The 11,907-nt window shown below is 41.2% G+C and overlaps 2 protein-coding genes across 2 annotated transcripts; one reads left to right on the forward strand and one right to left on the reverse strand.

The window, feature by feature from the left end:
• The first annotated feature begins 777 nt into the window (after positions 1-777).
• On the forward strand, positions 778-6,445 carry rag1 (recombination activating 1). The gene is made up of 4 exons (XM_086073630.1): positions 778-920; positions 2,346-2,688; positions 2,781-3,913; positions 4,695-6,445. The coding sequence occupies exons 1-4, from the start codon at positions 878-880 to the stop codon at positions 6,443-6,445; spliced, it is 3,270 nt and encodes a 1,089-aa protein (XP_085929756.1). The 5' UTR covers positions 778-877.
• A 3,445-nt stretch (positions 6,446-9,890) lies between these two features.
• On the reverse strand, positions 9,891-11,681 carry rag2 (recombination activating gene 2). The gene has a single exon (XM_086073927.1). It carries the CDS (start codon positions 11,679-11,681, stop codon positions 10,098-10,100), a length of 1,584 nt encoding a protein of 527 aa, XP_085930053.1. The 3' UTR covers positions 9,891-10,097.
• Positions 11,682-11,907: the final 226 nt, after the last annotated feature.

The following is an 11,907-nucleotide window of genomic DNA, read 5'->3' on the forward strand; positions in this document are numbered from 1 at the left end:
ACCAATTTCCTCATTGCCAACCAAACATGGCTTTGTAAGAATTGCTAATGATTATTTTAATAATCGATTAATTTGTCAATTATTTTGTCGATTAATGGATGAATCGTCTTAAAGGAAACCTACTTTGTTAAAAAAAAAAACTGGCATTATTTAAAATTTTCGGTGCAAAATTGCATAAACAAAAAAGGAACTATGATTCAGTTTTCAGTTACTGTTTTGAGTTAACGTGTCAGAAAATAGACAAAAATTATCATTGTTTTCCAAAGTAAAGCAAATGTTTATTTTGGTTCAACAAAAAAGTAAAATTTTATGAAGGAATACACTAATTGGATAATATTTATTGTTGAGAAACAAAAATTCCAAGTGTTTGGACAATTTTAGTAAAAAAAAAAAGGTACCTTAACGATTCGTTCATTCATTATCAAAAATAATTGATTAATTTGACAATCGATTTGTTGTGGATTAATCAATTAATCATTACACTTCTAAAGAGCTTTTTGCAATGCAATATATGCAGAAAACTCCTTGAAAATTTTACATCTTTACCATTCTTTATTTGCACATAATGTGTTGTTTATTGGGCTAGAAAAGTTGTTTGTCTGCAGCCCAAACTATGCACATGTGTAAACTGTGGCTCTGACCTTGTTTTTTTTTTTTTTTTTTTTGTTTCCTCTTCAGCTGCTTGCATCAGGTGGCAATAGTTGACTGTTGGGATCCTGACAAGGAAGGGTATAAATACAAGTCACAAAAGTAAAGACAACATCAATTCCAGTCTATGGAGCTTTGACTCCAGGTAACAGATGCCTCAAGCTGTGAAAGACAAACACATGCAGCAGTGTGTTTAGGTCTATAGCTCCAGGGCTTCCCTTGTGCCCCCATGCAGAGAGAAGCCCCAGGGGAGATTGAGATTGAAAAACAAGGTAAGAGCCCAGCTGAATCTCTTGCACACAGGCTCAGCTGTTTGTCTCAAAAGAGAATTCAGTATGCAATGTAAATAAAGGGCTGTGAAATGAAGGAGCTTTCCAGGGAACACACTGAAAGTTGGTTAGACAGGAGATGCTGCAGGAAGAGTGCCATTTGTTTAATGTGGTAAGACTAAATATTCACCACTGTTTTGACTTTGTTTTGCTTTCATATCTGACGTGTTAACAGAATTGAGCTACAATAAGATAAACACCGTGATGTACTTTATTCTCAGAATTCTGACTTTATTCTCAGAATTCTCACTTTAAAGTGAGAATAATTGTAACACTGACTTTATTCTCAGAATTCTCACTTTAAAGTGTCAGAATTCTCAGATTGAAGGCAGAATTCTCACTTTAAAGGCAGAATTCTGACTTTGATCTCGGAATTCTGACTTTAAAGTGAGAATTCTGACTTTATTCTCAGGATTCTCACTTTAAAGTGAGAATAATAGTAACACTAATAAAGTCAGAATTCTGACTTTATTCTCAGAATTCTCACTAATTCTCACTTTAAAGTGAGAATTCTCAGGTTAAAGGCAGAATTCTCACTTTAAAGTGGGTATTCTGAGAAAAAAAGTCAGATTTCTGCCAAACTTTTTTTTTTCTTTCTCTTCACTGGCCCTAACCTCTTCTGTACCAGTGTCATTGATTTTGTCTATATAAATCATATGAACACTCGTCTGCTGAATTATGAGCCATTAAACTGAACAATGTTGTGCTTGGAATAATTCATTGTGATCTCTATTGAGTGTGATGGCTTCTTGTTTTCTTTTCCCCTTTACCTCCCTAGTCAATATCGATGTATTGTGAAATAAGTTTAACTGTCTTCAATTTTCCCCCTGCCTTCACAAAGGCAGTTTATGGCTCCCGGGGCTCTGATCCTGTCTCCAGCTTAGAAAATGACAAATATAAATGATTGACAGTCTTGCAGGGATAAGAGGACCAATTTAGCAAGTTCTCCCTGTCAAAGAAATACAGTCTCATAGGCTGCCAGAGCAGGAAGATTGGAGATGAGAGAAATGACGATTTTGGCCCCTTTATCGATCAGACAGTGTTTGTTTCATGTGTTCAATATGTTGGTGTAACACAGTGCTGCAGGTCAGTCTTCATTACCTTGTTCAGTGGATTTAGGGTATGTTTTACAGGATTCACGTAAAACATTTTAGGGCTCCAGGTCAAAAGACCCTTCGGGGGGGGGGGGGGGGGGGGCGAAGAAGTCATTGAAACCTTAAAATCATTCTTCTGTATCCTTAAGTCTGTTTTTTATATAGGCACTTTTCTTCCCATACTGTTTTGCTTGTGCAGATTATTTACCCCATAGCGTTTGAATGCATTCTCATCTCACTTCTCTCCTCATTCTTTCCATTTCCCCTCTCCTAGGCTTAACTCCAATCATGACAGAGGAAAGCCTGGAGACAGATGGCCCCAGATCATCCATGCCGGCTGAGCTCAACCATCCCTACTCTAAGTACTCTCAGTGGAAGTTTAAACTGTTTAGAGTGAAGTCCTTGGAGAAGGCCCCTACGTCCAGTGAGACAGAGCCTGAGAAGGAAGCAATATCACGGAACAGGTGTGCAGCTCCAAATATACAATTGGATAATGGTATGAGTACGGGGAGTGTTATGAAATTGTGCCTCGAAGCAAAACGCATAGGAGTTGTTGAACCTGACCATAGGATGGATTTGAAGCTAGCAGAAATCGACAACCACATAAACCACCTCAGGTGATTCATTAATTTTAAACCCTTTCTTGATGTTATGCTATCTTTGATCTCTCTTTGTGGGAAACAGTACTAATTGTTGTTTTCTTTTGAAGATGTCTGTGTCGTTTTTGCGGAATCGTTTTAAGGAAAATCAGTGGCCCATTCCATGATGTTCACGCAGTTCTGGATAGCGACAGCAAGAATTCCCTACGCAAAATGGGCTGTAGATCTACAAAATGGCCAGAAGTCATCAACAAAGTCTTTAAAGTGGATGTGACAGAAGACACAGAATCCATCCACCCTCTTTCCTTCTGCCATCGCTGCTGGATGACTGCCATACGGGGAGGGGGTGTCTGCAATTTTTCCAAGACAAAAGTCCCTGAATGGAAACCTCATCGTGCCGACTGCCACCTGTGCTTACCCAAGAAACAATTACTTCACAAGACTGGCAGAAAAAGGAGAAAATCTACTCCCAAGATTCAAAGCTTAGCGAAAAGAACCAGGTTGGACTACAACCACATCACTGTCAGTGGGGAGAGTCGAGTTCTGAAACCATTTGGCGGCCACATTCATGGTGCTGTCCTTAAGACGTGGACAAGTCCCAGTGTCCAAAGGGAGCACTGGATGAGGACTATCACTCACTGTCAGAACGAACACCTGAGTAGCAAGCTTATGTCTGAGAATTTCCCTGTTGACTTCCTCTGTTCTTTCACTTGCACGGTGTGTGACCATCTGCTCTCTGACCCAGTTCAAGCCCCCTGCGGGCACCTCTTCTGCCACAACTGCATTACAAAATACAAAAACTTTGTAGGGCCTCACTGTCCTGTCTGCAACTTACCCTGTTCCTGCGATGACCTCATTCCTCCTGCAAAAACTTTTCTGTTAGTCCTGTATTCTCTGCTTTTGCTCTGCCCAAGAGATGGCTGCGGTCAGCAAATAAGGCTAGACTCATTTAAAGCTCACTGTATGAGCCATGATGTGGAAGAGCGCGATGCGAGACAGCAATCATCACAACTCGACAACTACCTGATAACCAATAAAGGAGGGAGGCCTCGCCAGCACTTGCTATCCCTCACGCGGCGTGCCCAGAAGCATCGACTGAGGGATCTGAAGAACCAGGTGAGGCGGTTTGCAGATAAAGAGGAAGGTGGCGACCTGAAGTCTGTGTGTCTGACGCTGTATCTGCTGGCACTGAGATCTGCCAATGAACACCGGATGGCAGATGAGCTGGAGGTCACGATGCAAGGTAAGCGACTATGAATCAGTCCCCTGTTCAACTTCAAGCCGTGTACACCCCCCTTAGCACAAAAGACAGACACAAACAAATTAATTAGAGCTCATTAATTTCTGCCACAGTCTGAGGGCTGCACTCATCCTTTAATTAACAATGAGTTGAAAAGTTCACTTTTTAGGACAGAATATTTTCTGTGCTTTTGATTGGACCGTTTTTCATGCTTGTCCATCTCCGTCTATTAAACTGACATTGTTGGCCCTTCCTGATTTTCTTGAGCTCTCTCTATCTTTCGCCCTAAATGTCAGACTTTCATTTTCACACCCCTTTTGATATAGGATAACAACTCATGTGAAGGGCCTGTTAGAATGAGAACAACATCAGCAGCCCTTGTATTTGCAAATGACACAGACAGCACCAATGTCCCCATTTGGGAATTGAAACCAGCTGGTGTCTGTTTTCATCTGTAGCCAATACATCTCATCTTTTCAGTGGCTTTATTGTTTCACCCTCTAGCCCATTATGACATTTAGAAATAAGGAAATATTACATTGTTCATCCATGTATTTGTGTGCTTTGGGCAATGACACATTCCTGGTCTCGCTGCGCTTCGGTAGGAACGACACCACTTATCAATGAGAAAAAGTTTGTCTCTGCAGCTCTTTTTAAAGTTCGAGATTCACAGTTTGGTGTTGAATAATTCTCTTAGTATTATTTTCTCTTATCCTTTGTTGTTTGTTTTATTTTGCCACTTTCTGTGTTTGACTGAAACTTTTTAATTTGTCCCTATCTGCAGGCAGAGGCTTTGCTTTGCATCCAGCTGTGTGTTTGGCCATCCGGGTCAACACTTTCTTGAGCTGCAGCCAATACCACAAAGTGTACCGCACTGTCAAAGCCACCAGCGGCCACCAGATCTTTCAATCCTTACACACTTTGCGAGCTGCGGAGAAAGAGCTTCTCCCTGGCTTTCACCAGTTTGAATGGCAGCCAGCTCTCAAGAACGTGTCTTCATCTTGCAATGTCGGTATCATAAATGGGCTTTCTGGATGGACGTCCTCTTTGGATGACTCACCATCTGACACCGTCACACGACGATTCCGCTACGATGTGGCTCTGGTGTCAGCAGTAAAGGATCTGGAGGAGGACATTGTGGAAGGGTTGAGAAAGAGCGGGTTGGAAGACAGTGCCTGTACCCTAGGCTTCAGTGTTATGATCAAAGAATCTTGTGACGGCATGGGAGATGTCAGTGAAAAGCATGGCGGAGGGCCAGTTGTTCCTGAGAAAGCTGTTCGCTTCTCTTTCACTGTTATGTCTATTTCTATATGGCTTGGTGAAGATAATAAGCAGGAGGTGACAATCTTCACTGAGCCAAAGCCAAACTCAGAATTGTCCTGTAAGCCCCTCTGTCTGATGTTTGTGGATGAAGCTGACCACGAGACACTCACAGCTGTCTTGGCACCCGTGGTTGCAGAGCGTAAAGCAATGAAGGAGAGCAGGCTCATCCTGTCCATAGCTGGCCTGCCTCGATCTTTCCGCTTCCATTTCAGAGGCTCGGGATACGATGAAAAGATGGTACGTGAATTAGAGGGATTGGAAGCCTCTGGGTCCACTTACGTGTGTACACTGTGTGACTCCAGCCGTGTGGAGGCCTCTAAAAACATAGTGCTCCACTCCGTCACCCGCAGTCATGATGAGAACCTGGCACGTTATGAAATCTGGCGAACCAACCCATTTTCTGAGTCTATAGAGGAATTGCGGGACAGAGTCAAAGGCGTCTCTGCCAAGCCCTTCATGGAGACCCAATCCACACTCGACGCCTTACACTGTGACATTGGAAATTCCACTGAGTTCTACAAAATTTTCCAGGACGAAATAGGGGAGGTATATCGAAAAGAAAATCCCAGCCGGGAGGAACGGCGCAGCTGGCGGGCAGCCCTGGATAAAGAACTGAGGCAGAAGCTGAAGCTCAAACCAGTGATGAGGATGAATGGCAACTACGCCCGTAAGCTAATGACCATGGAGGCTGTGCATGTGGTGTGTGAGCTGGTGCCCTCAGAGGAGAGGAGGGAGGCCCTGAGGGAGCTGATGAGGCTGTACCTCCAGATGAAGCCGGTGTGGCGCTCCACCTGCCCAGCCAAGGAGTGTCCTGACCAGCTCTGCCGCTACACCTTTAACTCCCAGAGTTTCGCTGACCTCATTTCCACAACCTTTAAATACAGGTACAATGGCAAAATAACCAATTACCTGCATAAGACCCTGGCACATGTCCCTGAAATCATAGAGCGAGATGGCTCTATCGGTGCTTGGGCAAGTGAGGGGAATGAGTCAGCAAACAAACTGTTCCGGCGTTTCCGCAAGATGAATGCACGTCAGTCGAAAGCTTTTGAGCTTGAGGATGTCTTGAAACATCACTGGCTCTACACATCAAAGTACTTGCAGAAGTTTATGGAGGCTCATAAGTGCTCAGCAAAAAATATGCAAGCAACCATTGACACAGCAGAAATCCAGGACAGTGAAAGTATCTCCCAGGAGCTCATTGATTTTTGAGAATTTTGTGTGTGTGAAATTAAGCCTGAAGATTTGATTGATCAAAGGGGAAGTCACCCTCCCACCCCCCAAATTTCTTTACAATATGTTCTATGTGCCTAGTTTTTCTTTTAGAACTTATTCTGGTAAAAACTCTTTTTTTTTCCAGGGATTTGCCCATTTAAAGTTTATTTATTCATTCATTTATTGTTTATTAATGTTGGACTTGGACCGACAATGTTTAGACTGTTGGACTTTATTAAATGTATGTTATTGTGGAGGTATAAGCAGTATGTTTTTGATTTGTATTTCTTTTTTAGCTATGTGTGAAATATGGCTTAGTTTATTGTATTGCTGGGATGTGACATTTTTATGAATTTATCGAGTGGATAGTTATGGAAGTAGATGAAAATGGTGTAAGTTATAGTGGGCAAAATGTGTTAAGATGACCATATATGTGGCCACCATATTTTGATATCATTTTGAATGGGGGAAAAACACAATCACAGGGAGTTTAATGCTCTTTGTTTCGTGACTGTCCTCTGCAAAAGATTAATTTATTGCTTTATCCTGTCACCCGGGAGGGTGGAATATGCCGGGTCACTTTGAAACGATTTTTATCCTTTTGATTTTATTTTATTTTGTGCACATTAGATGATACATCATGCTTATTCGACACCTTGGCATAAAATAAGGCATATACTGGCCTTTTTCATGAATCATGAAAATGCATTTTAAAGCCAAACATCCAGCAGTGTCTTGAGCAGGGATTTTTCTTTAGCTCAGTATAAAACTGCAGTTTTCCTCTTTTGACATTTCTTCATCACAGTGGCTTAAGATGGAGGAGGGACAGAAGGATGCTGTGTAAACTGAGTTTGTTAGCAACTTTATTTCTTTGATTGATTGCGTTGTCTTTTCCCGCCCTTGACATTTAGGGGTGCGACAAGCAATTTTGTTTTCTTATTTTATTGGATGTTTGATTCCATTTTACTGTCATAAGTGCAAAAATTTACCAGCGTGGCTGTCACTGGCCTCAGCAGACATCATCTTTTAGAATGCATTTTATGACGGCTTGTCTCGTAGTTGTGTTTTGCCAAAATAAATTGCATTTCCAAGTACGAGTAAATCGGTGATGGATGATTCGCAAACATTTCCATCTTAGCTTTCCTCAGTTTCCGTTTCCCTTCTCCATTATATTACATATCAGTTTGCACACCAGGTTTATACAATAAATTAAAAGTTGAAACTGTTTTGAATTTGTTTTCTTCTTCTTTTTTAATAAAGATAACACAATTCAAACTTCTCTCTCAAGTAATTATTTCTTTATTTCAGCATTTCCACTACATGGGGGTTCTCTGAACTTTTTTCTCCATTGGCCACATACAATAGAACGATGCAAGGGCAACCTGTAATTTAATGTTATTGATTTATATTTTTACTTTTAGCAGTTATACATTGTTTATATAATTTGCTATAAGTACTAAGGCAAATAGTCTAGGACTTTTTGTAGGTATTGGGGTAGCCCGCGGCCCATTATCACCCTGGAATAGAGTTGCCCCTCCTTTGAGTAGCAGCTTGACACTAAACAGAAAGTGGAGGAAACCATTTTTGCTTCTAAATCTGAATTATATTGATTCTGCGAAGTGTTATGAAGAAACATTGTTACTAGTTACTACTTTAGCTGTAAATGTATGTGTGTCTTTATATATCTAGAAGTTTATTAGTAGTGGTAGTGATAGTTCCCATTCCCGTTTTCGACTACACATCCCACTTTTTTTAAATTTTATTTTAAGGATCTTTGTGCAGTTTGTCACTTTTTTACTCGCTACTGCCACCTCTGGCCCAAAGCGTAACTGCAACATATGTGTCTGGCTCGTTCATGGGGCGCGTGCGAGTATGTGCACGATCTTAAAGCGACAGCCACAGTTGACAAACAAAGACATGACTTCAAATGAGGTAAGAAAAACTGCACGCCTCCCCTCCCCAAGGAAACTGTGGAGTGTGAGGGTACGCACACTATACTATAAAGGTAAGATAAAAGCTGATAGGTGCAGTCAGAGTAAAACAGTCAGGGCTCTTCGTATTCATCTGGGCAATGGTGGAGCAGGCATGATGTAGAAAAAGCTTTAACATTCCATTTTTAAAAGACACAATGCATCTTTAAAAGCATTGAGGGCAATAATGTCAAAAATTATTTTAAGTGTATGCTGAAGGCTGCCAAAAAATTGATAGTGGGCCACAAATGGCCCCTGGTCCGTAGTTTGGACACCACTGCACTACATATTTAAACTAAATTCAGTTGTACAGTATTTTTCTTTTATAGTAAACTTTCACAGATACGGAAAATTATGTCATTGTGTTTGTTTTCATACCACTTAGATACATGAATTGAGTAATGGTTTGGATTAATTGGGATTTAAAAAAAATATATTGATCAATACATTTGGCATGTATTCTGCAATTGTTTTTCTTCTTAGCTACTTGCAACAGTGTAGACGGTAGATGAGGAACAAAGACATTGGTAAGAAGCCAAAGCCACACACTTTTCAAGTTCTTTATTGCGATCACATACACACAACCACTCTTTTGTTGATTTATTAATTTGTTTTCCATAGAAGTAATAATCCTTAAGAAAATGTTATTCATCATAAATTCACTGAGGTCACTGGGAACATACAAGCAAGCAAACAGTCTTAAAATTGCAAACAGTCTTGAAATTAAAAATCTAATAAAAGTGAACATCAACATCAGCGGAATTGAAACTTAACAATTTTCTTTTCTTAATAAACATTACTTGGGTTTGTCATTTTATATATCCCCTTTACACTAAATTAATCTGCAGACCAATTGTCATAAAAGGTCAACAGAAACAATTGTAATTGTGTTTCTTAACATACCCTTTGGTCAAATGCATTGAGTAATTATGTATGGTTTATTTTCTTTGTCTTAATAAATACATTTGAGTTTATATTCTCCTGTTATTGTTTGATTCAGTACAGAAAGTTAGAGGTAAAATGTAATACTGTTATGACAACAACTGTTTATGTTCTGATTAAAAGATTCAATATACAGTATGAACATTTTTGATTTAACGTCACATACAACACAAAGGCAAGGAAAAAAACTACCATCAAGAGTCATTTTCATAATTTTTATGTAATCACAAATGCATAATAAAACACTATTACTGACAGAATGTAACACTTGTGACATACATGTGTTAGCTTTAACACTCAATGTAGTTTAATATTTCAGTTTTATCTTTGTAATCTTTTTCTTTTTTTACTGTCTCACTGTTTACTGTTTACTGTTGTTTTTACTGTCAGGGGTCACCAAAATGGGGCGGCGGGCCTGTTCTAAGAACAGTTAACCAGTTATAGGACATTGTGATTTCCTAGGAATGTTGTAGAAGTGATCATTTGAAAATGCAAACACTGGCAGAAATGACTGAATCATTAGTTATTAATAACGGCAAAATAACAATAACAATATTAAAGGTAGTTTGAGCAAATTCGTTATTTCAGAAATGTGTATGTAACTGGTAGGCCTCGGCGTAAATCACGACAAAAGAAGTTTCTCTCAGCTTTAAAAAGGTTGTTGATCCCTGCTATACATGACAAAGACTCATTTAAGACATGGTCATCCTCAACTGTCACTTCCCAACCTAAGCTTGTTAATCAAAAAGTCTTCTGAAAACACCTTTTTTGGCTCTGGACATCTTGAGGGCTGTGTGAGATTTCTTTTGTTTAACTTTTAAAGGGGTACGCATTAGCGGTATGCCCTTTTGAGGTGGGGTCATCTCCTGGTTAGGAAGACCCCCGTGTTGGAGACAGAAGTATTTTTTGTTTCCCTGGGAGAGTTTAAATAACAGGGTCTCAGGTAGCTCCATGCACTGGGCATGGACCCAGTGTCCTGACCCTTCTTTGGAGCAAAAGATCATGGCTGGCCATTGGAGCTCAGTGGAGTAATATGGCTCCCATGTATTCAGGTCCAGCTGACAACCACGACAACATTTGATCCAATAGCCTGATTGGGACTCATCTTCCTCATCCTTCTCATTGTAGGTATTACCTTCACTCTCACTACTAGCCTCGAGCTCTTGAGTCTCTCGACCAAAATAGAGCTCGTCTGAATCTTCAAGAGGAGTGGAATTGTCATAATCAGTCAGCTCCTGGCTGTCTTCTTTGCTGTCGGCCTCTTTCTGGAAGTTTACTAGATAGAAGTAATGCATATTTGTTTGGCACGGCCTGCCCTCTGTTGGCACCGCTAGCAACATACTTTGTTCCCCTGCAGCACCGCCGTACCAAGTTCCACTATGAACGATATCTGGGGTCCATGTTGGCGGTTCAAGAGGCTCAATGTGAATCCCCTTCTCGTCTAGAATGACAGTGCTGCACTCCATTCTTTTCTGAGAGCTTGACTGATATCCTCCTAAGATAATATATTTGTGAGCAGGGCCCGTGCGAGTGATTATAGCACTTGAGATGGACAGGCCAAAGTTGAGAAGCTCACACGACAATACCGGGCAACCTTGAAGGAGCTCGACGTGCAGACGGAAGAGCCGAGGTGGTCGGCCGTTGAATTTCAAAGAGTGACCACCAAGAATGTATACTCGGTCGTCTCTCGCAAGGGCCACATGGAAAGACTGCCCATCACTGAGCTCTGGAAAAGTGTAAGCAGAACAGCAACTAAATTGCATGTCGAACAAGAACACTTGAGGAGGACAGTCAACGACACTGTTCCAGTTCTCCGAAGTCCTCTCTTTCGCGGGCATGTAGGACCTTCCACCGAAAACCACAAAAGCTGTCTTTCCTCTGCTCTGAACGACACTGACCGTGTGTCCGTATCTGGCGCCTGGTACTTCACCGACCAGTTCTTTCTCCTGACACCGCAGGGTCAGTTTGCGATTGCAGCCGCGACTATCCGTGCTAAGTGCATAAAGACTTGACGAGATGTCATTGTTGGGTGTGCGGCCGCCGTGGATGAGATAACTCTCCGGAAGACCATCGTGCGGATCGAGGCGGCAGACGGCAGGAAAGCGCAAAGGAGGAAGGTATTGGGAGTCATTGGAGAAAGAGATGGCTCTCAACCTGAGCTCACTGTGTTTCAAGCGCACACCAAAGACTCCTGTCGGACATGAGCGCTTTGGCCATCCTTTCTGGCCAAACAGGAGAACTTCACCATCAAGCTGTAGAAGAGAACAGCCAGGTTGCAGGAGGCCTGCGCAGTTTACTGGATTTAATGGTTGCAGAGTCATCCTGGGTGCAGGTGTCTGCTTCAAAACAACGCACGCACAAACACACACGTTTACACACATGTACGCACGCGTGCACAAACAGATGTTGTTTGTTCTCATCGCTTTTTAAAATAACTTCCTCGCCATCATCATCATAATGATCAACATAATGGTTCCCTGTCTGATCTTAATAACGTCATAAAAACTGAAACTCATATATAAAATACAGACATTACAATAAAATTTT

Source organism: Leptonotus elevatus, chromosome 4, assembly GCF_054856555.1.
Source record: "Leptonotus elevatus isolate MCC_2025b chromosome 4, RoL_Lele_1.0, whole genome shotgun sequence".
Taxonomy (NCBI): domain Eukaryota; kingdom Metazoa; phylum Chordata; class Actinopteri; order Syngnathiformes; family Syngnathidae; genus Leptonotus; species Leptonotus elevatus.